General features: G+C 42.9%; 2 protein-coding genes across 4 annotated transcripts; one reads left to right on the forward strand and one right to left on the reverse strand.

Moving 5' to 3' along the window:
- Nucleotides 1-748: 748 nt before the first annotated feature.
- Nucleotides 749-14,169, forward strand: lhx6a (LIM homeobox 6a). 3 transcript variants are annotated; one of them, XR_012964905.1, is made up of 9 exons: nucleotides 749-1,311; nucleotides 2,252-2,305; nucleotides 2,584-2,766; nucleotides 4,622-4,743; nucleotides 11,759-11,979; nucleotides 12,610-12,710; nucleotides 12,838-12,933; nucleotides 13,516-13,670; nucleotides 13,763-14,169. XR_012964905.1 is itself a non-coding variant. In XM_076164167.1 (9 exons), exons 1-9 carry the CDS (start codon nucleotides 1,234-1,236, stop codon nucleotides 13,840-13,842), a joined length of 1,110 nt encoding a protein of 369 aa, XP_076020282.1. In that variant the 5' UTR covers nucleotides 749-1,233; the 3' UTR covers nucleotides 13,843-14,169. The 3 variants fall into 3 exon arrangements, 2 of the variants coding, with proteins under 2 accessions (XP_076020282.1, XP_076020283.1); XM_076164167.1 differs by having other exon boundaries at nucleotides 13,496-13,670; XM_076164168.1 differs by lacking the exon at nucleotides 2,252-2,305 and having other exon boundaries at nucleotides 13,496-13,670.
- Nucleotides 14,170-14,410: 241 nt separating this feature from the next.
- morn5 (MORN repeat containing 5) lies at nucleotides 14,411-26,150 on the reverse strand. Its single transcript, XM_076164169.1, has 5 exons — nucleotides 25,842-26,150; nucleotides 25,417-25,564; nucleotides 24,399-24,510; nucleotides 23,981-24,112; nucleotides 14,411-15,941 (listed from the first exon to the last, which is right to left on the reverse strand). The coding sequence occupies exons 1-5, from the start codon at nucleotides 25,886-25,888 to the stop codon at nucleotides 15,844-15,846; spliced, it is 537 nt and encodes a 178-aa protein (XP_076020284.1). The 5' UTR covers nucleotides 25,889-26,150; the 3' UTR covers nucleotides 14,411-15,843.
- Nucleotides 26,151-26,236: the final 86 nt, after the last annotated feature.

The raw sequence follows: 26,236 nt of genomic DNA on the forward strand, positions 1-26,236 counted from the left end.
TGTTTTTGTGCTTATTTGTATGCTTATTTGTTTATTTCTAATCAGTTCCCTATAGCAATACTAATATACAAAATAAAAGCATAAATTTAAAAAATCGCTCTAGCATCTTTCTGTTTATTTCTTATTTGTATTTTCGATTTATTAACACAATTAAACGAACGCCTAATGAATTTAAACCATTGTAAATGCATAGACACTGAAACAAATCCTATGTTTTGGCAAATGAATGGAAGCCTCAAATCAATAATATCGATCACTGAATATTGGCACAGTGGCATAAGAGCTGCTGCACATTAAAGGACCACAATCATAATCTCGAATGACTGAAATGAGTTTTTAGATATATTTAAGTCTGTGTGTGTTTTCGGCGTGAAAATAAATAATTCAGTGTGGAATTTTAATAAGCGTCTTAATTTTGCTTCCTAGCACAGATATTGATCATTCTACATATTTACACGCACTCAAAACGCGATGTATGTGCGGTTATAGTGCAATAACCGCAGTTTTACATACATGTTCTACATATTCCAAAGTCATATATAGTAGCAGATTAATGTGAAGAGTGTAAATAAAGCTCATTTGCACGCGGGTCCCGTGGCACGCGCTGTAAAAGCCTGAGATATCAAACATAAAGCCCGCAGAGTTTGAATAAGTTTGTGTCATAATGTTCCAGACCGTGTCCACCCTTCACCCTCCCCCTTTCTTTAACTATAAGGCAGGCCGGAGCCACGCTAACTTTCACTGTACGGCTCCACACACACTCGCTCTCTCTCACAGACACAAACACACACACACACACATCCCATCACGCATGCAGACACACACCCTTCGCTGCTTCTCTGCGCCCTCGTCGATCTCGTCGCTGCCTCCCTTTTTTGCACCTTGGAGTTAAAGAGAAAAAAATCCAGCCGACTCAATCTTTTGATTCACTTCCTGTAGTCAGATTCATTCCCAAAAGTGGAAGAGAAGGAACACTGGGAAAGGGAAGGAATCTCGTTGCTCTCTAACAAGACTTCCAGCCTCTTTCACTCATCTCTGCTGTTGCTGCAAACTTTTTTTCTCCATAGCCGAGTCAGTTATTCGCGTTGAGGAGAAAAAGAAGAAATATACAGTCTACCCGAATCCATGCGTGGTACGGATGGTACAAGTCCTGACGCTGCTCGCCGGCTCTTCCCTTGATTCCAGGCGCTGAGTTCGGAGACGCTGCCCCGCTGCGAGGCTCCGGGGGGGTTCATGTACTGGAAAAATGAAGTTTTGTCCCCTCTGTCAGAGGGAAACAAGATTCTGTCCGAAGGAATTCCCACCAAGCAGGTATATTCCGGAAAAGAGTTTGAGCTTTGTGCGTAAAAATGCTCCATTTGGAGAGGAGAGGTGTCCGGGCCTTACGCTGTTTAGTTTGGTGAATCAGCTTTTTTTGTGTGGCGATGCGTGACTCATGAGATGCGGGGAAACGCCGCACTAAGTAGCGTCTGAGACCGTTTAGACACACTTACACCAAACTGTTTTCGTCTCTTTGCGTTTGTTTTGTTGCTTTTGGGGGTAAAATTGCGCAGTTTACACGCAGCTTTCTTTTATAATGAGGTTGTTTGCTTCAATGTATTATCCGTGTATGTGTGTGTGTGATGTCATCAAGAATCTCTGCTTGTGTTTGGAGATCAGCTGCACGCGCCAGCCGCCGTTGAAGAGGCACGCGCCCCCTAGATCTGTGAATAGCGAGATTTAAAGCTCGAGCGCCGCGCGTGCAGCCAAATTCGCCCCCGAGAAGAATTAGATTTTAATTACAGCCATTAAAAATCAAATTTGCAATTCTTTGGTGTGACCCGTTGCCTTTTTCTGATTGGCAGTTGAAATTGACACTCCGGCTCCCTCTTATCCGCGGCGTTTCAAGCTATTTGTAATCACAGGTAGTCCCCCCCACCCTCCACCCCTCTCTACCATCACCACCACTAACACCCACCCTACACACACACACACACCCTCCACCCTCGTGTCCTGGATTGCGAGGAAAATGCTATTATTGTGAGAGGCGCGGGTTAAGGGCAGGGAAAATCAATCCAAATTGAAATAGCGTCATTAAAATGTGGCTTTTGTTGCGGGGGGCTCTTTCACGGTTTAAGCGGGGTTTATTGTCAGGGCCACTTTATATAGGGGCAAGCCTCAGGGACTGTTTGTCTCCCGAGGTCTCTCCCCAGATGAAGAAGGGACGTGAACAGTGATGGAGCTTTGCCGCTTACCGACCGTTGTCTTGTAGGTGATCTCCATCGAGCAGCAGAGCACGCCGGGAGCGCCGAAACACACGCCAATGGTGAGAGCTCATTTCTGGATCATTCGCCATGTGCGTCAAAATGCGTAAAGCTTGTTTTTGGCGCATCTTCCCCACCTCCCCTCCCCTCCCAAAAAAATTGTACTGATTCTGCATGATTTTAGTGTAAAATGTGCGTTGGTATGAGCGCAGATCTGTCGCTATGGTAACGACAGGGAGTAGCTTTTTTTATTTATTTTTTTGCGTGACTCTCTCTCTCTCTCCAAAGCGTGACCTCTATCATGATTTGTGGAAACTGTTCCGTGTCCTCTTACACGCAGTCTCACTCGGACGGAGAGTCCCAGCGGTCCAACATGGAGCGGGAGGACCCGCGCTCGTCTCCCAGTCCTCCGTCCACCCCTTCCGTGTGCTCGCCGACCTCCACCGCCAGCTCCGTGCCCTCCACGGGGAAGAACCTGTGCGCCAGCTGCGGTCTTGAGATCCTGGACAGATACCTGCTCAAGGTGAGACACACTCTCACACACACACGCGCGCGCGCACGCACGCACGTTCACTCAGATATAGCGGATTTAGTCGCTTTCGCGTGGGGCTGTGTTTGTTTACACGCCGGTATGGAGGCAAACAGTGAATAGCTCGTGACGCCATGTTGACCCCGGTGCGTTTGGGTTGGAAAGGCCCGCTGTGTTTCTGCTCTCATGTGCTGGAATGAACGCAGGCTTGGATTCACTTTCCACAGGGATTCATCAACTTCAGGCACAAACACACACACACACACACACACACACACACACACACACACACACACACACACACACACACACACACACACACACACTATAAGCTGAAATCTGGATTCCAAAAGCATTTTACGCACGACTGTCCCGTCATAAATAAACAGGCCTGATATAACTTTATTTGCTGTAATTATTTTATTGTTGTGACATGAGTGAATGAAACAAACGTGTACTTCGCTGCTCCGTATTGTAACAGAGGTTGTATCGCTAAAGTCAGATGATTATGAGAAAAAGATGGAGGCCTGGAGGATGGAAGAGACCGCAGACACAACAGGGATGTTTTGGCCTTTATGTTTGACTGTATCACTGTCAAAACTACGTCCTGCCTCCCAACCAAAACACTCTTAGCAGTGTGTGTGTGTGTGTGTGTGTGTGTGTGTGTGTCAGGAAGCGTGAAGATCGCCAGCTCCTATCTGACTCGTTTGTTGTCATGACGAATTACTGTGTTCAGACGCTCATATTGGCCAATGTAAATATGTATTAAAAGGCTTAGAATTTAATTAGACCGATGAAATAATAATCATTATTTTCATTGTTTCTGTTGGAGGTTTGGCCTCATACATACTCAGCTGAAATAATTTTTTCACGATTCTTACGTGAATTCATCAACATAATGTAATGAAATGTATTTGGGGAAAAACATATCAAATAAACATATAGGGAAAAAGTAAAATATTAAATGGTAAATATAAATAAATCAATAAATAAGATGAAGTGACGTACAGGTATTGATATTAAAGATTAACGCTGCTCGATGCTGCTGCTGATTTTCGTTCATAATTAAATCAAATATTGTTATTAAATACATTTGTATTGGCCTGAAATATGAGTGTCAAAGCTGAAAGCTATATTTAACCGAGCCTTGGGAAAAATATATAAATCCTCCGTAATTATTATGACACATTTTAATGATGTGTTATGAGCGAGAATATTGGATTGGACGCGATTTCAAAAGAGCCTTTGATCATTTCTCTTCACAAACTGGGCCTGATTTCGGTGAAATATTTGGAAAATCGAATAATGGGCGTAGTGTTAATGCCGTTAAGAGCGTTTTATATCGGAGCTCTGCATTCTTTTATACCACGTATGTAATGATAGATTTTAATTTCCGGGTTTATTCGCAAACAGGCTCTTTACATGTTAAAGGAAAATACTCTCACCTTCGGGCCTAAAACACCGAACTGCTATAATTAATCTTATATAATAATATTTATTTATTGGCAGTAGTAGTATATGCATATTTATTTATGTACTTTCTTATCATTTTGGGGTATTATGGAGCGTTAGGCTACGGAAAGACCAGAACATTATAAAGTGATATCCTGCAACACAAAAGATGGAATTGGTTATTGACTTGAAAGAGGATTATGGGAACAAAGAAATACAATTTGATAGGAAAAATCACAATAATAATCATCTTGAATTGTGATAATGTCGATATGAGCTCGTGACCCTTTAAAGGAATAACGTCATCAATAAATAAACAGTGAAGCCAATGTTGGTACACACATTCAGTCTTTTTCCCCTCAGGTGTGTGTTGACACGTATATGTTGTGATTTGCAGGTGAATAACCTGATCTGGCACGTGCGCTGTCTGGAGTGCTCGGTGTGCCGGACGTCGTTACGTCAGCACAGCAGCTGCTACATCAAAAACAAAGAGATCTTCTGTAAAATGGATTATTTCAGGTAGGGTCACTTTATCATCATGTTTCCAAAATACCCCCCCCCCCCCCCTCTCTCTCTCTCTCTCACACACACACACACGCGCATGCACAGCCTCTGGGGTGTATGCGGGTTGCCTCATGCCTCCCTGAAAGACCTTTTCAAAAGCTCTGTATCAAAATAAAAGCCTTTAACAACAGTGGCTAGCTGAAGCCACCGTGTTGTTATGGCTGTGAAACACACAACATAGCAACATTTAGCGCTTTTATCAGTGAGGGAGTCTGGGAAAGTTCTGGGCCACAGCTACTGTATTTTTTTATAACGGCTAACATTCAGATCTTATCCGAGATCAAGAGGCGGATTAAACAAAACGATACGACAAAAAAATGCACACCGTCATTTTTCTGGATGACGTCACGTTAGATCAGATACGACTCTGGATCTATTTTGTGTTTGACTTGCCTACGCACAACACCGTTTTTTCCACTTTGATTAAACAAACGTTTTGTGCAGCCAGTGTAACAGGCGCACACACACAGGAAGATAGAGGGGAGGGGGGGAGAGAGAGAGAGAGAGAGATAGGAGCTATTGCAGCCGTAAACTTATCAACACACACTTAAAAGCGCCACGTGCCACGAGGGGCGCGGCGGGTGTGTTATCAGCTCCAGAGGGGACAAAGTGAAATCACCGGAAATGGCGTGAGAGTGTGGCTAGTCTAATCTATTCTATTGTGTTTTATTCTATTCTATTCTGCTGTGTGCTCTAGTGTTCTGTTCTGTTCTGTTGTATTCTATTCTGCAATCTGTTATCATACAGTGCAGTGTACAGTTTGGAATAGGATTGTTTGGTCCTTTGGATAGAGGTCATTTCTGGAAACTGAAACTGTGCTATAAATACATTTATATTATTATATTTACTATATTATATATTGTTGTCTTCATAAAATTATTAACAATACTAATTATCCGATTTAGGGATATCTATCTATCAAACATGAAGTAGTTGGAGTCTGACTTGGTTGTGTTACTTTTTGAGATGTACTTTATATGCTTGGAAAATATGGGCAAGTGTGTGTGTGTGTGTGTGTGTGTGTGTGTGTGTGTGTGTGCGCGTGTGCGTGCGTGCGTGTGTCTGTGTGTGGTATTTGAGGTTAAGTAGGGTTCACACCAGCAACTCTATATAGTAAAATTAATTTCAGTAGCCTGGAGCTGCTGTATATTTGTATATGTATGTGTGTGGACCTGCAAGCCTGTGTGTGTGTGTGTGTGTGTGTGTGTGTGTGTGTGTGTGTGTGTGTGTGTGTGTGTGTGTCTGTTAGTGTGTGTGTGTGTGTGTGTGTGTGTGTGTGTGTGCACATGTGCGAGTGCTTATAGGGCTGTGAGTGAACTATGGTGTTTGTCTGATCGAAACATGACACCAAGCCACCGCTCTGAGGTTTATAATCACCAGCAATTAGCCGTCCTCCACCCCAGCCCCTCAGGCCTCCAGACCAGCAATTAGACCGCCCCGAGTGCCTGGTCAGCGTGTGTCTGATCTGAATGTGATCCCTATCCAACACACACTGACACACCTCTGTGCATGCACACCACCTACAGCTATAAATATGAAAGCTCCAATGTTGAAAACGTACGTGCATGTTATCACGTACATGAGAGGTTAGTTACACACTCACACACACACACACACACACACGATCAACACACATACACACACCAAGATCTCTGTTTATTTATTCATGTCCAGCAGCTGCCAATCATTTTAGCCATTTTTTCCCCACAAAATGTAGATTTCTATGTTTGTTCTGCCACATCATAATTATGTTTTCACCCACTTCCCCTCACTGCTCACTGGACTGTGAGGAGCTCTTACTGTAAGGCAGAGTAGAGGACACGCCAACTTCATTAATTAATAGATGCAATCCAGTTGAATGTATGCAATAAATCCCACCTTTGTGAATGTTAGGACTAATCTATGGTCACTTTGGAGGCGGTGGTGTTGGAGTAGAAACTTGGTGTCATGGAGAGAAGTCTCTTTGTGTCTGTGTTTGTGGCTTCAAGTGTGAAACATCTGTATGGAAGAAGAAGATGTAAGCCTCTCTTTGCATCATCCAGGAGGCCATTTTCCCAGATTTTACACGTAAACGAAATTTATTATGTAAATTAAATGTGAAGTGCACCTTTTTTTCTGTCCTCTGATGAGCCGTAGGAATGACAGTCCTTCTTTCATTACGCCAAAACTTTCATCCACCTGAGACTGAGCAGTGCAGGAACACAGCAAACATCCCAGCTTCTCTCCCATGCACCAAGATGGAAATATTCCCTGACTGAATTTGCTTTGACTGAATATAGCGAAAAGGCCAAACTATTAAACAAAACCGCCCCCACTTCTAAATATGGTTACAACCTCGGGAGGATATTCCCAATATTTGCAGGAATAGCTCAGATTGAGTTGGCTGTTGTGGAAAGCGAATAATTATTAGAAATCTTTGTAGTAGCGAGTAGGAAATGTGTCTAGCTGCAGAGATGGTGCTTTTACAATGCTTACCTCTGTTAATATAAACTATAATCTGGGTTTAGGCCAGATTTAAACTAGGCTAAACACTGCTGAGAGTCCAGATCCTCTGAGTTTGTTTCAAACCTCTGGAGATATTTCCTCATCTGTGTCAGCCTCTCATCTGGCTTTGGACTGACAGCTGCTTTAATGGGGCGTAATAGCAGGAAATCAGAGTGGGTTCCCCCCCCCCCCAATATTCGTGAGTGTGTGTGTGTGTGTGTACCAGGAGGGGGAGGAAGGTGGTGTGTGTGCATGTGTGCGTCGGGTTCGGGGCACAGGACAGAGTCTGCGCTGTGCCTCTCAAGCCCATGTCAGGCCCCGGGGGCTTGGCCTTACACAGACACACACACACGCACACGCACACGCACACGCACACACACACACACACACACACACACACACACAAGCCGTTTCTTTATCAGCCCCCCAACACACACACACACACACTTGGTGCACCCCTCTTTTAGTTCACCCCGTAGAAACATCATCCTCGTCTGTGAGCTGCAGGCCACACAGGAAGTTGCAGCGCTGCACTAATCAGGGGGCACCCTGGGATACCGACACTGTAACCAGACTCCATGTCGGGAACTTTGTGTGTGAGATGTGAGCCAGTGTGTGTGTGTGTGTGTGTGTGTGCTGTAATATCAATTATTCATCAGCCCACCTCTGGTTAGCTGATTAGATCTCCATAGCAACAAAAAGGAGTAAACACAGAGTGGAGCGGGCACGGAGAGAATGATATCAGTGTAATTATGAGATGAACGGGTTAAAAACGATAATAATACGTCTGTCAATACACACATAAAGAGAGACTGGATATGAGCTGTTTTTAGTTCCCACAGAGCTCATCAGGCTGAAGTCTGAGATACCTCCTTCAAGAAATTTTCTCTAAACTAATTGCATCCCTGCTTCCTGTCTTCGATTGCCGCACTTTAAGCTCCGTGCCGCAAAAACCTGTGCCTGGAAAACCGCACAGGCTCCGGCAGGAACTCTCCCAGGACAAATCTAGCAGAGATTAGTGTATTCTCACAGCACGACGGGGGAATAATCCGAAAAACATGTACCTCCTCAAGCCTCTCTTTCAGCAGCAGGTGAATTACAGCACACACACACACACAAGCGAATAAAAGAGAGGAGAAGAAGCAAAGACTAGACGAAAGAAGGGGAGAAAAGAGGAGAGGAGCAGAGTGTGGGGGGGTGCAGAGCTAGTATTTTCCTCTGGTGAGTAATATAAGGGCTATAAGGATTGACGTGGCTCCAAAATAAACAACAGGTTCTTAGTACAAAGACCTAACAAGATGTTAAAAAAAGTAGAAGAAGAAGGAGGAGAAGAAGGGAGGGGTCCTCTGAGATGAAGGCGGAGGAGGGGTTAAAACAAGGGGATGATTTGCTGCTTTTCTGGGTTCTGTCTCCCAGCTCGAAACTGACAGGCTGTCATGCCGGATTAGCCACAACGTTCCACAATGTTTTCCTCTCTCTACTGTAGGAACAGACGGGAATTCTCCCCCCTAACAATCTGAAATGATACACGTACGTACAGTAAAGCCGCAGAGACCATTTGTCTCCGGAATGGCTCGATGGGGTTGTAAGACGTTTTCGGTTAAGTTGCACGTATTTGTGACAACTTAAGCTCACTCTCTCTCGCTCTCTCTCTCTCCTTGTGTGTGAGTGTGTGTGTGTGATGCCAGACACTTTTATTTGGAGGTCAGCACTGAGAGCTCATTTTTTGTTTGTTATGAGGGATGTCAGAGCAGGTAAAAGATGGAGAAAGTGATGCACTCCCGAGCTGTGTGTGTGTTTTTATCATATATAACATATAGAATAGCTTACAACACAGTGATTATCAGTGAAAACTAGAGGAGAAGGCAAGCAGAGGGCAAAAACCAAACAGATATCAGGGCAGAACTCCAGCCAAGGCCGCATTTGTATTTAAATTTGGCTCAATTTAGGATTCAATGCCTCATAATTTTTCATCTCATTTCAAGATCCCGATGATCCTCCCACTTTAAAGCGTCTTGTTTTGGCAGAGCAGATGTGTAAGCAGTAGGAGCAATGTAAACACGATCCATCCACGCCATGTATCGTGCGTGAAACTGAAACTATACCAGGCCGCTTTCTGACCAGCAGAGAGCTCGTGTTCGCGAGGAAGGATACGAGCCTGGCGATGTCAGGCCTCCAGTATGCTTTCATCCCAGATAGAGTGGACTGGAGTACATTGACACGCTGCCAAACCCACTCACTTGGCAACCCTCGAGCTCTCGTGCACCCCCGTCCTCCCGCTCTCTCTCTCTCTCTTGCGCTCTCTCCCTCTCTCTCTCTCTCTCTCTCTCTCTCTCTCTCCTTCCCCCAGCCATCGATTCTCCTTTCCTGACTATATTTCCCTCCGCGCTCTCACTCCAGCCACTTACCTCCTCTCTCTCCGTCTGTCCTCCTCATCCTCATCCTGCCCCCCTCACCTGTTCTTACCTCCTTCATCCCTTTCAAGCCACCCCAGCTCCCCCACCCACTTCTCTCTGCACTGTAGGATCGTGCTTGTGGTGCTGTGTGTAGTAAGGTCAACCGTTTGGTTTCCCAGTGGACAAATGAAACACACTGCAAAGACTCTCAATCATATCAAACTAGAACATCTCATAAACTGCACCGAATATGGTTCTACTTATTGTGAAGGGTTAATTGCAATGAATCCACAGATGATTGACAACAAAATCTACAGAATCGTGACTGAAGTGCAATATTAATGTTGTTTTGAAGTCTCCAGTATCCAGAAAAATAAGCTACTTTTGCGCATTCAAATGTGTGATTTTTATTTTATTTATTCCATTTTTTTAGGACTCACATGCATTTTAAATATCCGATGATACTGCGATAAGGCAATAAATAAGACTTGAATAAATCTTAAAGCAAGACACAGCAATAGGAAATTGATGATTGATGTTTTTAAGGAAACTAACATCCAAACTATGCTTTTATTGTGATGAGCATTACTGCACTGGGAGGCAGTAGTCGAGTGGGTAGAGCTTCCACTTGGGAACCGGAGGGTTGCCGGTTCGAGTCCCTGCCGAGGTGCCCCTGAGCAAGGCACTGAACCCTCAATTGCTCCCCCCTCTGCGAAGGGTGGTAATGTAATGAAATGTAAGTCGCTTTGGATAAAAGTGTCTGCCAAATGATCGTAATGTAATGTAATGTAATGCACTGTTGAAGAAAGAGCACACGGCTCTATAAAGGTCCATTCTACAGGCTACGGAACTTGTAAATGAATGGCAAATATTTCCAGGATGCTCTAACTTACGAAGAACTATGTCAGTGACGTACTTTGCATGCAAATTCCTTGAAATTCAAAACAAAACTTTGAGTCTGGGCCAGTGAGAACATTATAATGTTGGCTCCACATTTCACCATTTTCACACTAACATCTCTAAACCTATAAACTGATCCATCTCTAAGTTTAAACATTTTATACCCATTAAACCATAATGTGCTCTTTCCAATGCAAAACCTAATGGCTGTGACTGTGGTGTCAAACAGGAAATTGCCGTAATATTTCATTCGCACATCATTGTTTTTGGAGGTTTAGTTGGAAAATGGTCTCCTGCTCTGCTCTAAAGTCTGAGTAATAATATCTACACTGATTTTTATTTAATTTCAGTCTTTATTCCCTCTCACTATGTCCACAACCACACAAACCAATAATTCACAACAACCTTAATGTCTCATTTTGACCTTTCCCTGCACTTGAATGCAGCCTTTGTCCATCTGCAACTTTCTATCCATTCATCTCTCATCCTCTCCCTCTGAGCCCCCTTCCCCCCCACCCTCCCCTTCCTGGCTGCACCCACCTATTCAGAACAGTAAGTCAGGTGGTTTAAGTTTACGTCTATGCCGCCTGACCTCACTGTTGCTATCAGTTACAGCGCGCTGATCTAGAGTGATGTCATGCAAGTCTCTCTTCATCTTCCACTGTGTGTTCAACCACCGTGGTTTTATGTGTGTGTGTAGGTCTGGGTCGTTGTTGCGTGTGTGCGTGTGTGCATGTATGTGTGTGTGTGTGTGTGTGTGTCAGGGCCTTCATGCATCAGCCAGGAAATTGCAGGTGTTGGTTTGTTTGCGTTCAAGGCTCAGCTTGCAGCCGCAGTCCGGAGTCTTTTCTGAAGGCCACATCCTCCTCCAAGGTTCCTTCCTCAAACCCTTTGAGCTCCTTCTCCGCATCAGAACTCTGCCAAAACTTAAAGTTAAAAACATTGCTTTTCAAGTTCAGCCCAAACCCCCTCCTCCCCCCTCCCCACCTTTCAAACTGCATGTGCCTATGTGTGATCCTCTGTTTGTAATATTTGGAAATGTCCTTGGGATAAGATTGAACAGATCACCACAGTTTTCTCTTCCAAAATGTTACTCTTTTGAGTCTTACCCCGGCAACAAACCGCTAATTCCTCATTCTCCCTTCCCTGTTTCTCCTGCCTCCTCTGGTCACTCCTTCTCTCCCTCACAGTAGGTTTGGTACTAAGTGTGCCCGCTGTGGTCGGCAAATATACGCCAGCGACTGGGTGCGGCGGGCGAGGGGCAACGCATACCACTTGGCGTGTTTTGCGTGCTTCTCTTGCAAGAGGCAGCTGTCCACAGGAGAGGAGTTTGGCCTGGTGGAGGAGAAGGTCCTGTGTAGGATCCACTATGACACCATGGTGGAGAACCTCAAACGAGCAGCTGAGAGCGGTGAGTGGCGGTCGTGGGTGATTTACTCTGATGGTTCTCGGCGGTTCTGCCCGTATTTGCTCAGGAGTCGTCAAAACAGGATTCATCTGAGAGCGTGTTTGTGTTCTGTCCACATCAATATATTTCATTCCTCCCGAAAGCATAAGGTTGTAACTATTGACGATCATGGTGAAGAGTCATTTTTACTAAGACTAATTGATGTCAAATAAATATGTCCTGACCATCACAACTAAACCAAAGTGATGTCTTCAAATCTTGTTTGAATAATGGCGAGGAAACCACAGAAGTATTTAATTTCTAATGATACCAAACAAAACCAAACAAATCTCTATGTTAGAATCAGCCACAACCACCATCACCATATATCAATCAATCATCACTATTGTTATATTAGGCATTTTATCCTCAATGTATCTTTTCATGACTTCTTTATGGTGTTTGTTATGTTTTGTCTGGTATTTATGTTTCCAGTTCCTGCTTGACTTTTGTGGGAATTCATAAGAGAACTGGAATTGACAACATTTCATAAAAATGTGGACCCAGCTGAGGCTTCTGGGATGTTTTTGGTCTCTTTAAATAATTTTCTCTCATGTGTTTGTGTATGTGTGTGTGTGCTGTTGTGTGTTTCAGGCAACGGAATCACAATAGAAGGAGCGGTGCCAACAGAACAAGACAGTCAGCCCAAACCTGCCAAAAGGGCGCGCACGTCCTTCACTGCAGAACAGCTACAGGTCAGACACGCAAACACACACTTGCACACAATCCAGACACACACACACACACACACGCACACACACACACACAGTATTTCCTCGTCTGTGTTCTAAACCGTTTCCATGCTGTCTCGTCTCTGTGCAGATCATGCAGGCTCAGTTTGCCCAAGACAACAATCCAGACGCCCAGACGCTGCAGAAACTAGCTGACATGACGGGCCTCAGCAGGAGAGTCATACAGGTCAGTACACACACACACGCTCACACACACATACCCTTACACTCTCGGGTGAATCTCCGGGGACTTGTCCGACCTGCATTCCCAAAAAGTTATTACATTTTTAGTGTAAAGGTTGTGGTGAAGGGCATATTCATACAAAACGGAGAGAGAAGTATGACATTTCTGTGCCAAATAATGCAGGGTCGGAAAAGTCCTTTGAGATTCACACTGACACTCTCCTGTTAATCATTACCATGTTTATGTTAATGTCACGGAATTGCAATAGTCTGTAAGTAAGTCTGATATACAAATGAATTCTGAAAAGGTCAGATTCATTATTTCATGATTGAAATACAAAACATTTACTGATTAGATCCTTGCAAATTTGAAGTTTGTGTTTTTGACAAAATCAGCGATATGAAGAGATCACTTTGCATTTTCTGGATTAATAACTGTTGAATTGATTGATGACCTGTTGTCAATGTCTTGTTCATTTTAAGTCAACATTTCCTCCAAAAATAAATGTACACATTCTATTGAAGAGCATAGCTACATGATGTCTGGTTACATTGCGTCTTCATAGGTGTGGTTTCAAAACTGCAGAGCAAGACACAAAAAGCACACGCCCCAGCACAGTGGGGCTCCCCAAGGTCATCCCCAGTCCCGGATCCCCTCCTCCCTGCCAGATGAGCTGCATTATTCCCCCTTCGGCAGTCCCGAGCGAGCGCGCATGGTGGCCCTTCACGGGTACATCGACAGTAAGTTGCAGTTTAAAAACAGGATGGACAAAACCTCTTCACGTGACTCTTCTATTTAAAATCTTAACTCCCTCTCTCTCTGTCCCCCCCAGGTCATCCCTTCTCCATGCTGACCTCTCAGGGTCTCCCCCACCAGGCCATGTCGCTGCCCCAGCTCCCCCTCAGCCGCTAGCGCTCCACCCTGCGACCTCTGCCACCCCTAACCCGCGGACCCTAACCTTTTGATCCCACCATCGCTGACGTCCGCCGCTGGCCTGAAACCCAGAGGTCGAGCAGGAGTCAACTTTTGGAGAGGAGGCGGATTTTTACGTACAGGAGGCCCCTGCCCACTCGGAAAAGAAATGGACCAAAGTGGAAAAACTAAGACGTCGTTGGACAGGAATATCTCACCTGCAGCCAGTCTGTCGAAATGATTCAAAATCATTTATTTGGCAGGGACTCACTGACTGTATTGTACACTACTTAAGGATCCATTTTCTCCACGTGTACAGCATGGGGGGGGGGGGGGAGTTTTGAAGGGATGAAACTCACAATGAAGCAGGATTTGGTGCATGAATAAAAATGGGAATTTTTAAAGGGGAGCTGTCACACAGTAGACCACATTAGAGGTAAGACTCCTCCCTCTTTTCTCTCTGAGCGACCATGAAGGAAAACAAGACGTAAACGAAAATACGCCGACTGTGGCAGACGTATGGAGGAATCACAACGCGACCTTTCATTCAAAACTCAGAAAAGAGCGGTCCGGTTTCCACTGAAATGAGGTGTAGAAGTAGCGTGCCTTATCTTCTAGCTCCATCATCTCACACTAAACATACATCCAATCAATATCAGTATCACATCAGTAAATACAACTTACACTTAAATACTAAACTTTCTCTTCATTTGGGTGTTTTTGTTTGACCATTTGCGACAAGTTCTGAGGATTTTCTTATCGTCCAATCTGCAGAATCCCGCCAATCCCGTCAGTCAAAGGCTGTTTAATTTCCTTCTTATTGCGAGAGACAGAGAGAAGTTTCAGATGAGAATATTGCTCCAACATATTCCTACACAGACATGACATGTCACGTGTTACATGTACAGATTATTTTATATTTCCAAACAGGTGTATTGTCACTAATTTATGATTTTTCTTGTCCAGCCTCTGTGTGTGTCTTTCACTCTCTCACGCAAGAGGGAAAAATTAAGTATTGGTACAATATGGACAATATGAAACAGACTGGGGTTGTACATAGTAAGACGTGTGTGTTTCTGTGAGTGTGTGTGTGTGCGTATGTGTGTGTATTGGCAGGGGTAGAGTGTGTGCATCTGTGTTTTAGTGCCATGACCATTGTGTGAAGAACAGGATCCAACAAGACCTCAATGTCTTTGTATTTATTCAGATGGTAAATCCCTGTAAAGCACTTTTTTTCCCCCTCTGAAATGGTTTTGTTTAATTAAAGAAACATGAAATGAAAAGTTTATTTGATAGACTGTGCATCATAATTGTTTTGTGTACTAAAATGCAATAAAATAGAATGTGATATTTTTGTCTTTCTGGATCATTTTAAGTAAATTTAGTGCAGCAATAATTGACTTTTATTTTCACAAACGTACAAAAACAAAATCAGCCAATTAATAAAAACTATAAGTATGTTTTAGTTTACTTTGTTCTATGTGCATGTGTTATTGTGTCCATCCTGTGTGTGTGTGTGTGTGGATATGTTAGGCATTTATACCTTCCATAAAATCCTTGACTCTGCAAAGGCTGCATCCCAATAACAAGCTTTATTGATTCCACCTGGTCAGACTGATTGAGGGACTGTAGCACTGCTGTCACTTATATTAATTACAATTTTCAACTATTTGGGTTTGCGTGTGTCATATCCTGTTTACAAAAATACTCCCCAATAGTCTGCAGATTTAATTTACTTTCTTAAATGAATATTCTTTATAATGTTGTACACGGTGTAATACATATAAAATGTTTAACTTAAAAATGTAAGTTTTGTCATTTGTAAGCTTGATTTTCAATAATATTTATTGGCTTTTCTGTGGGGTGTTCACATTTATAATTATTTAGTCACACTCTCTTAGTCTCACACTGAAAAATGCATCACCATCAGCAACTGGAATGATGATGAAGAAACACTTCCTGAAGACTTCAAATAAGAAGAAAGTGCCCATTTTGTATATTTCACTTGGGTTCTGGCTCTTTGGGTGCTGGTGTGGGAACAAGTTCAATATCTTGGGCCTTTCTGCAGGACCTGACGATCCATTCATGCTCGCTGTCATCTGTTGGGAAGATATGATAAGAGGCAGTTAGGAATTGTTGCTCATATCATCAACGAGGACAAAGCAAGGAGCCGTATCCATTTTGCTGAACTCGCTTAAAACGTTAAACCTGTAATGACAGCAGGCTGCATAATTAAGCCAGAGGTCATTGTGTGTATGTGTGTGAGTGTGTGAAGTGCCATTCATGTCTTGTATAAATTTTGTCAAATCAAGATAAGCCTGACAATTAGGAGAAAATAACTTGTAGGAGCCACTTCAGACACCGATAAATAATAAGCTCCCCAAAAAATGGACGCCAATCTTTTTCTAAAGCCAAACGACCGCCAGAGGAGCAGATAATAAAGCAGTTCGTCCATTGTTCGCGCTGAAACGAGGAGCTAATTGCGGGGGAAGTGAGTTTTGTTTATGCGGAGCGCGCGCAGCTGCACGCACTTGAGCGGCTCGCGGGCCTCGCCCCGCAGGTTCCACGGCGCGTGGGTTCATTGTGCGCGGAGCAGGTCTGCGCGCGGGACACGCTGATTGTGCGTAATTGCGAGCAATAACAGCTTCTTAAAGTGGAGCTCTCTCTCCCTCTCTGTCTCTCTCTCACGCACACACTCACTCACTTTCCCATTCTTACTCTCTTCTTCTTTTTGTCAGTCTGTTTTTGCTTCTCTCTCTCTCTCTCTCTCTCTCTCTCTCTCTCCCTTGCTTTCTCTCAGTATTTTTGTCTTCTCTGCTCTCACTCACTAATTTTGTCTTCTTTCCCTCTCTCTCTCTCTCAGCAATTGTGTGTCTGTATTTCTGTCTTCTCTCGCTCTCACTCATTAATTTTGTCTTCTCCCCCAGTTTCTTCTTCTATATATTTGTGTTGTCTCTCAGTATTTTTGTCCTCTCTTTCTCTCTATACTGTGTAGTTTCAGCTACCCCCCCCCCCTCTTTCTGTCTCTCTCTCTCTCTCTCTCTCGCCCTTTTCTCACCCCTCTTTCTATCCCCTACTCATTCTCTCTCACTCTATCACTGAAATACAAACATTTTAATGACTTATTTTGAAATTTCACATAAGTGCCTTGTCTCTGTCTCTCTCTTTGTCTTGTTCCCTCTGTCTCTTGTCCACCACTTTCTCTCTTTTTTATCCTCCCTGTCTGTCGCTCTCTCTCACCTCTCTCCCCTCTGTCTCCTACTACTCTCCTTTCTCTCTCACTTCTTGAATCTTGAAACACACACACACGCACAGACACACACTTCCTGTAAAAACACTAAAGCGCAGGTCTTTGTGCTGCTCTGACGCCATTATTTTCTGATCTGCTGTAATTCTGCCCTCTTCACACTGTATAGCAGCGTTTATCAGAGGATTGAAGTCAAATGTAATTGGTGGCTTAACCCTTTGGGCACAGGTGGCTGAATATTTTAGACCCACATAATTGCCTGCAATCTTAACCCTAAGCGCTTTATCTGTTTGTTTCTTTTACGTCAACCCATTTAACACACTGAGCAACAAATCCACAATCTTCTTCTTCTTCTTATCCTTACAAGGATATTTATAAATACTGGAAATATAATATCTTCTCTAATCGCTAAAACTTTCATAATTTGACATTTTTATGCCCTGCACTGGTGTCTATATACTGATGTATTTAATCTAACTGTTCTGGGCTTATTCTGTGTTTAATAGCACTCATAAATCAGCATAATCACTGTTACCAAAACCTCAAATAAAATGAAAATGGAAATCGTTGTGTAATATTACAATATGACATCATGATCATAATCCAGGTACATTTTTCCAAACATGGCGTCATGGCGAAGTTATTAAATACATGCAGCAGCCCGCACAGCTTGTTTGTGAAGCAGTTTTCTGGTTGGTGTCTGCCTGGACAGTAATAAGTCAGGACGACCTTTATTCAATGTACACAGGAGAGAGAGTGTGTGGAAGCGATAATGGCACCTTGTTAAAGTCTGTTTATCTTAATCCTTAAAATACACTCAGAGGGAAAAGTGTTTCCTTCCAGCCTAATGGTTGCGAATTAAACACACACACATACACACAGCACACAAATGCAGAAAGACACACACACACACACACACACACACACACACAAACTGGCTTAATTAGCTTTCTTACACTATACTGATTTGCAGAAGAGAGATGACTGCAACCTGGTCAACCTGAATGGGGAAACTTAATTTTTTTTAAATTTTTATTCTGCACATTCTCTGGCTTCCTAACGAGGTTAAATCAAACCTTGTAAGCACTGAACACACACATTTAAGTCATCAGCCTTCAGTAAACTGTCAAAAAAAGAAGCAGCATTGGGTTTTGTGCAAAGCAAAGATACTGATCTGTAAAATTTATAATCCGGCCGTCACAGCTCAGAGGATTAGCATGTGAATCTTGTTTTATGGTGAATTTTGGTCTAAAAAATGCATGAAAAGAGGGGGGAGAGAGCGAGAGAGCGAGAGAGGGAGAGAGAGAGAGAGAGAGAGAGAGAGAGAGTTTCAGGAAAGGCAGTATGGGGATATGTTCCACTCCCCAGGGCCCGGGCTGATCTTATCTGTCTGTGAAACACCTCGGTTGGACGGGGACAAAGGGCGGGGCGGCAGCTTGGTCACCAGAGGTGTTTTCCTTGGCAGAGGGATGTTTTCAGTGTGGAACTCTCTCTCTCTGTGCAGCGTTTCAAAGGGAAGCGCTTATTCCAGAAACAGGAAGGTGCTTTAAACAATATGGCAATACATGGAGGCTGCTGCTGCTGCTGCCTGCTGCAGTGCTGCTCACTCTTACTGCCTGTTGCCAAAGGAGAAAAGCAATATGCAGTTCTCTCTGAGTGTGTGTGTGTGTGTGTGTGTGTGTGTGTGTGTGTGTGTGTGTGTGTGTGTGTGTGTGTAATACCACAACATGTTCTAATCAGTCATGGTGGGAGATTTGATTGTGCAGATGTGGCCTATGTATCTTTCTTTTGCATTCTTTTTTAATTACAGTTTCAAAGTGTTGAGCATTGTCATAATGTGGCTCCAAACTGAAACGATAAACAGCAAAGTTCATCATCATCTTATTGCAGTTAAGTACAATTATGTGTCTCTCTATAAGTTCTCAATATAATATTTAGTTTGCAGATTATTGTGATTCAAATGAAAGATTGGCTGCTTAATGTTGTTGCCTTTACTTGTGCTGTGTCACAGTAAATGGAAGCACCTGATCGTTTCATGCTTTTTCATCACTATATATATTGTATATAAAACATGAAATCATTTAAATGTGTGTATATTGTGTATCAGTTATGAAATAATGAAAGAAACAAAAAAGTTATTTTGTTTATACTTCTCTTCTTTTGCGATTTGTCATGCTCATTTTCTTCATTTACCTCCGTTTATTTAATATCTATTATTATTGATGTATTCTTAAGACAAAGTCATGATTTGGCTTTGCAATATAAATGTGTTTACAACATGCTAAACAGTGCAGTTGGTGAGTCATGTGGCAGATTACCAAAAGCCAAATTACCATCAGCTGCAAAACTGACCTGAAAATCTGAGAAAACCAAGATGAAGCAATGTGCCATACTGAGTCTTTTGTTTTGCTCCTCTGTGCATGTCACTGCTGCACGTTTAGATGTTGTTTTGTTATTCTTTCCTAAATCTGCTTTTTCTCTACAGTGAGAGATGAAACGAGGAAACGAAAAACTGCAACTGTAACATCCAACGGCAAGCTAGGCACAAAGACAAGAGCAACAGAAAGAAAGAAAGCCTGACAGTCCTCAGAGTTCATCTTATCACTGACACACACACACACACACACAAACATACTGGGTGAAACTGAAAAATAAACACTTTCCGTCCTTTCTGCCTTTAATGACATACAGGAGGTTTGTTCCATCCTGATGGCCTGTCCGACTCCAACTGAAACTCCTTGACAACTCCCTCCCTCTTATCTTGTGATACACATTTCTGGATCCATGACCAACAAAGACCTGGACTCAATAGTTCCTCTGAATCTCCCAAAATCCTCCAAATCTCATGCAACATCTCAAACGTGTCAGTGAAGACCATCGCCTGGAGTTTAGAAGCAAAGCCACTATTTCCCAGCAGGGCTGTGTGTGTCTAGGTGTCCTCCAGTCTCCCCTCGCCCCTGTTACAGCCCCCCGTCTTGTCAGAGCACAATGACTGAAGTGAAATTTGTGACCTGAGCTGAGTGGACCACTTCAAACCAGAACAATCAAGTCATATACTTTAAGTACTGTTCATTGATCTCTAAAGTGCCGGGCAGGTTTATGAATGAGGAGGGTCGGCCATAACTAGCCTATATTGTTTATAGTAAGGCTGTAAATTATTGGCCGAATGTTTGAAGTAGCTGAATGTAAAGATGATTGAGTGATTGAGAGTATCAATGAGTTTGGATCGGTACTGAAATCCAGTGTGGATCAGTGATTCTGTGATCAAATCAAAATCAAATCAATGCTGAGAGTTGTGGAGGTGGTTTGAGTCTCATTCATTGCATCATGTGACGTGAGGATCCCACTTACAAGCATTACCAATGACACACTTATCTGCATCTAAGACATTGATTTGAAAACTCTGGCAATTAAACCTCAGTATTTCTCTTAGTGATTGGTTTATTGATGACATAGTACTTGAATGTTTTGGTTTTCTCAGAGGTGGAACATCAACCTGTTCGAGAACCATTGCTGTATGTTTCTACAGTGTGTGCTTTATTCTGGAAATATCCCTCCATAGAATATCAGATTATAGGATAATCTGCAGCTACTTGAAAACATGAAATCAGTTCAACTCCAAAAATAAACTATAACCTCTAGGGGAATATTAGTACCAGACCCCATTGTTTTGCTCGGTGGCACCGCGCCAAAAAGGACTGTTTGTCCATGTTAGCAACAGTCGCTAAGGACGGTAGATCCTAGCGAGAGGTTAGTTTTGTCTGATATTTCCTAGCAACAAAACCTAGCTCCAGGGGGTCAAACTTGAACCATCTGAGCTGTAAAACCGTTCCAGACGTGTACACGTTTTATCAGTGCAAGTCCTGGACTTGACTCTTCCTCGCCTTACATCCACCAGTTGTGAAGGCGACACAGGGAAGATCCTTCCTCTTTCCTTGCCGAAGCAAAGGTCCCCCTCAGGGAGGGTGGGTCTTCCCTGTGTCCCATCATCGTTGCAGTCCTCATCCTGGACGGAAGCTGTGAGGCAATAAATTCTGTCTTCACACCCACTCTGACAAATGTGCCTTCACCTCTTAGGGTTGAAAATAAATCCATGCAGGATACAGGAGCATTCTTCTCAAGGATCGCATACCAAACCGAAGAGACAAGCACGAATAGGCAAGGGTGCGTATTGATGGTTAAAGCACACGCCACATAGACACACACATACATGCTGATGCACACATGCACACTTTTCCAATCTGCCAGAGCGCACATCAATTAAACAGTTCCTGTTTGAGCCTAAATCAAAACAGAGTGGGAGAACTGTTGGAAATTGTTCAGTTCCCGTCCTTTTTCATTTCAGCATAACTCCCCCACAAAACCTTTCCCTCTCACCCCCTCTTGTTCTCTGTCCCTCTATCTCTCCCCATCATTCCACTGATCAATACCAGAACTATAATGATGATGAACAACCCGCAGCAAGGAAAGAATCTGAAAACATATTTTTGTCTTCTCGCACATGCTGATGACATCTGGTGAGGATGTGAACCTTCTCCCCCAATTCTTTCTATTTCTGCACACATGTAAATGGGATTTCTATGCTTGCGGAACAAATCCGTATTATGTTGCAAAAGTAGTTAATCTAAATACAAATATTCTTTCCAAAAATACATTTTCCACCTCAGGCAGAAAGCGAATCATTCTTTACTTCGGCCAGGGATCATATAACATACTATCTGTATTTCTATGAACTAAATAATCAATCACATTAACATAGAAATAAAACACTGATTTAACAATATATGAACACCCAGGCAGTCAAACTGCATCGGATTTCTTACAAAAGTACCTAAAATCATCCAATGTGATCCTTTACTTTGCTTGTTTCTACATTTATATGATCATTTATCCTTATTCCCATTATTCTCTCTAGATTCTCAATTCAAATGAAACTTATAACCTGGCTAATTTCTAACACTCTGTAATGATGTGAAATCATAGACGAAAACATCTGACGCGGGATGTCAGAATTTGGGAATTCCTATCCGGATACCTGACAGACCACATTCCCTTCAAATCAGGAGTTCCAAAAGTGGGCACCCGTTCAGTGGAAAAAATGTGTTTTGAATTTTCCACTTTTGACAAATAACTAAAGAAAGAAAAGAAAAAGAAAAAAACCTAAATGAGTGCAATAGCCTATGGAAGCGTGCTTATCAGATGAGTTGTAGCAACAATCTGCCATCAGAGAATCCTGGGTAATCCATTTAACATCACTCCATAGGTTCATTGTTATCAAATTCTTCCCATATGACCACGCTGTGCCGAGCCTGACGTTTGCTCTCAGCGCTGCACTTATCAAAAATAGGCAAAGGCACAAGGTCTTGCCTGAAACAAATTCAATAAAAGAACTTTAACATGTTTCTCAAGGTAACTCCGGGGGCTTTTTTTTGTACAGTATGTGGTCTCCTTTTAACCTTGAAACTGCAAACTCGGTTTAAGTCAAATTGTTGAAGTATCGAGGAGGGGGGGGAGGAGCAATTCTCACACTGATCTATTTTCTGTGACAAGGCAGCAACAATAACATGTCTTTTACCCTCAAAACTAATTTGGCTATGGGGGCTTTTAAAATTTTGTGAATCTTCCTGGGGGATTTGGCGATACGAGCCGGTTCCCTGTGAAATAAAATGAAATAAAGATGACGAACGAAACGGCTCGGTATTTAAGCTGTCATTCCCCACTTATTATCGGTAACGCTAACATGAACGGTTTCTCTGCTTGTGTTGGCAAAGCAGTGCAACATTTACTATGGCTGCACTGAAATCTGGAGAGGAAATATGGCTGCCATTTACTGTAGCCTGAAGCCTGTGCGAGAATAATTTCCACTATTATGATCACGAAATCAATAAATAAGCTTTAAAACCAATTATAATCTATATGAAGTAAGTCACACATGCTTTCCTCTTCGAGCTGAGTGCTTTTTATTGCACGTAGGCCCTCTTGATGTGGTATTTATCATGCTGGGGCTCATAACTCTTTACTCTAACGCTTCACGGCCTCTCTTGTGAGTGTGCTCTTGATTGCAGTGAGATAATGGCAGCGTGATTTTTCAGCCTTTGATTTTTATTTACTAGGACTGTTGTGATGCGACGTAAAGCAAAACACACACACACACACATGCATACAGCACCTATGTGTCTTTTTAAACCTTGCATTAAAATGAACTCTATCCACGAAGCCATTATCCATCATCTGGGGCTCACAGACACCATATATAGGATTTATTCTAGTATCTTGCATCACTTTTACATATTTTTGTTGCCATCATATTTCTGAGGCATCTGGAGTCTGACTGAGGCCTCTCGTGTTCTTCCAACGTGTAAGCCTGGTGAACTGGTATGACTCTAAACTGCATGTAAGTAGGTGATAGTGGACGTGAATGAATGGGCGAATGGTTGGATGGTGGTAATGGTAACAATAATATGAATCTAAATGAATCTAATGTTCACCGATCCGTCACGGACATGTTGCTTAATTTGACATGAAATGTTGTCCACTTGATTTGAAGTGGAAATTCATGTTTGCTCATGACTTTCATCTTTCCAATTTACCTTGGCAGAACAAGCTGAGATGCCTGGATAATACTCAACATTCACATGGAGCCAATTTGCCGTCAAATTAGTGGAAAATATGTGCACAAACTCCAGAGAGGAATATTGATTATGATAGATAGATTGGCTCTATTTGATTTTTCTGTTAAAAAAACGGTGATATTAGTGTATTATTTATTAGATCGCCTCACTGATTGATTTACAAAATGCTCTAAGATGGACAGAAGTGAACGGACGCAGTAGAGCTCAGTGTATTTGACGTTTTTCAACAGTGACGCAAACAGGAAGTTGAGTGTCTCACCTGCACTCCTGAGGAATTGTCCCATGTAGGCGGTGACGACCCGGGTGGTGGGGTCATAGAAACCGTCCTCACAATCGTAACACCCGTCAGGAATCACACGTGGAGGGTCCAGATCAGTGAGCTGAGAATCTCCTGCAGGGACGGAACAGTTATGGAGAACATTCAGAGAGCAAAACCACTTAACACAAACACAGCACACACATTTTTAGAAACCCTAGCCAGATTTTATTCTGTTTTTATGACCGAGCAGACTCAGAAGGGGTAGGAAGGAGGATGATAACCCTCCGTACCAGGATAACGTGCATCCAAGGGCATGAAAGCGCCCTCACCCTTGTAGACTCCATATACCTTCCTCTTAAACTAAATACGGGTGCTGGCAGAGCTTGTCATCTGAACGAGTAAATAAATGAGATGTGACCTGCAGGTTTGAGGCCGTTGCACCTCTCGCTGTAGAAGCGTCTGTCGTAGCCGTCACAGTAGTCCCAGTTATGCTCCTTGTACTCCAGACCGTTACTGAGGGTCATTGACCCCTTGAGAGGGAGCACATACAGACACATGAATCATCTTCATCCTTCAGTCACAAACTTGAACTACATTGTCTTCTCATAGTACATATATTGAACTACGTGAAGGTCATGGTGAAACAATAATGCAGCATGTCCAATGCATATATATTGATTAGGATGCTGTGATAAACTGTAAATATTAGTAAGATTAGTAGAATGTGAAATAACAGTGACAAGGGATATAACAGTCTGGAACAAGTCTGGTTCATTATTTCCCGAACCAAAAGGAATAACCATGAAATATGAAATGCTATCTTTGTTCTGGAAAAGTCAGGAATAATACTGAATAGTTGGGATTGATCCTCAGATTGTGAGGACTAATAATTAATTGGACGTGACAGGTTCACAATCACTGTTTTGAAGGCACAGGTCCTGGGTACTGAATGAGCTCCAGGCTGCTACAAAGATCATTCGCAGAGCTTGCACAGGCTGGTTCAGGTCTGCATTGGTTTAAGGCTGGCACGGATGCCGGTCGGGTAGCTGGGCCCAGGCATAGTTGGTCATGGTTCAGAGCTGCTATCGTTTCAAATGAACCACAACTGAAATGATGATAGTAATTGCAGTGATGGCTGCTGTGGCTCAGACCCGTGAAAGATTGCTCCAGAGCACAGCGGTACGAGTTTAAGACACTACACAAAGGAGAAAGGAGCGAAACCTAATAACTACGACAATAACAGTGTGTGATTGCTAAAAGGGACCAGATGTAATATCAGCTATAACCAATGTGAAACACACAGTTAAGCATGTGGATGCATAAAATCTGACATGCATGCAGGGGGACGCACACACACACACACACACACACACACACACACACACACACACACACACACACACACACACAACACACACACATTCACAGTTCCACACCTTTACAGCAATGCCGTTTTCCCAGGTTGCTTCATATTTGCTTCCATTTGTAAAGTGCAGCACTCCTTGTCCATGGAACATCCCGTTTTTGGTCTCTCCCACATACTTATTCTCTGTGGGGAATGTGTACTCTACTTGTCCGTCCATCCTGAGGAGAGAGAGAAGAAGAGGAGAATTTAATTTAACCTGCCATGTTTGAATTTTCTATTTTAGATCTCTGCCTAAAGGTTTTGTGGGATTAGAGAGGTGTGATTAGATCATACTAGTAATGCATATGGATATTTATTAGTGATGTTTTTGAATGGAATAAACTTCAGGAAAAGTATCCAGCCAGGAGTGCAAATGAAGGGTTAATTATTGGGAAGTGCACGAAACACACTGTTTGTAAAACAGCAGGGAGAGAGATGTTATAGAGTTAAACTTACCTGCGGTTTCTGGTGCCTCCTTTGAAGCTGCTTCCTGTGACCTCCATTGTGATTTTACGCTCAGCACCGTGAGTAACGCTCTCGTTTATTAAAGAGCTGTCTGACGCAATTGTCGTATTTTGAAGAGTCCTGTTTTCGTCAAATCAAACAAGATAACCAAACCATTCGAGCTTGACGCTATTGCCATGGAAACGGAGCTAAACAGAGTGAAAGTGAGACGCGAAAGCTAAAACCATCTAGTATAAAACAGCAGTGCAGCGTCTAGTTTTTGTTAACTATCTCAAAATTCGATTTGGGTGCAAATTACATACTATTTTATTATATTTTATTTGTTTTGAAGGCTAAATTTACTTGCACATGTGCAGACTGGTTGTGCTTGTCCGCGAGCGCCCTCC

Source organism: Genypterus blacodes, unplaced genomic scaffold (assembly GCF_046128005.1).
Source record: "Genypterus blacodes isolate CSIRO-AG114 ecotype Tasmania unplaced genomic scaffold, CSIRO-AGI_Gbla_v1 ptg000133l_1, whole genome shotgun sequence".
NCBI classification, from domain to species: domain Eukaryota; kingdom Metazoa; phylum Chordata; class Actinopteri; order Ophidiiformes; family Ophidiidae; genus Genypterus; species Genypterus blacodes.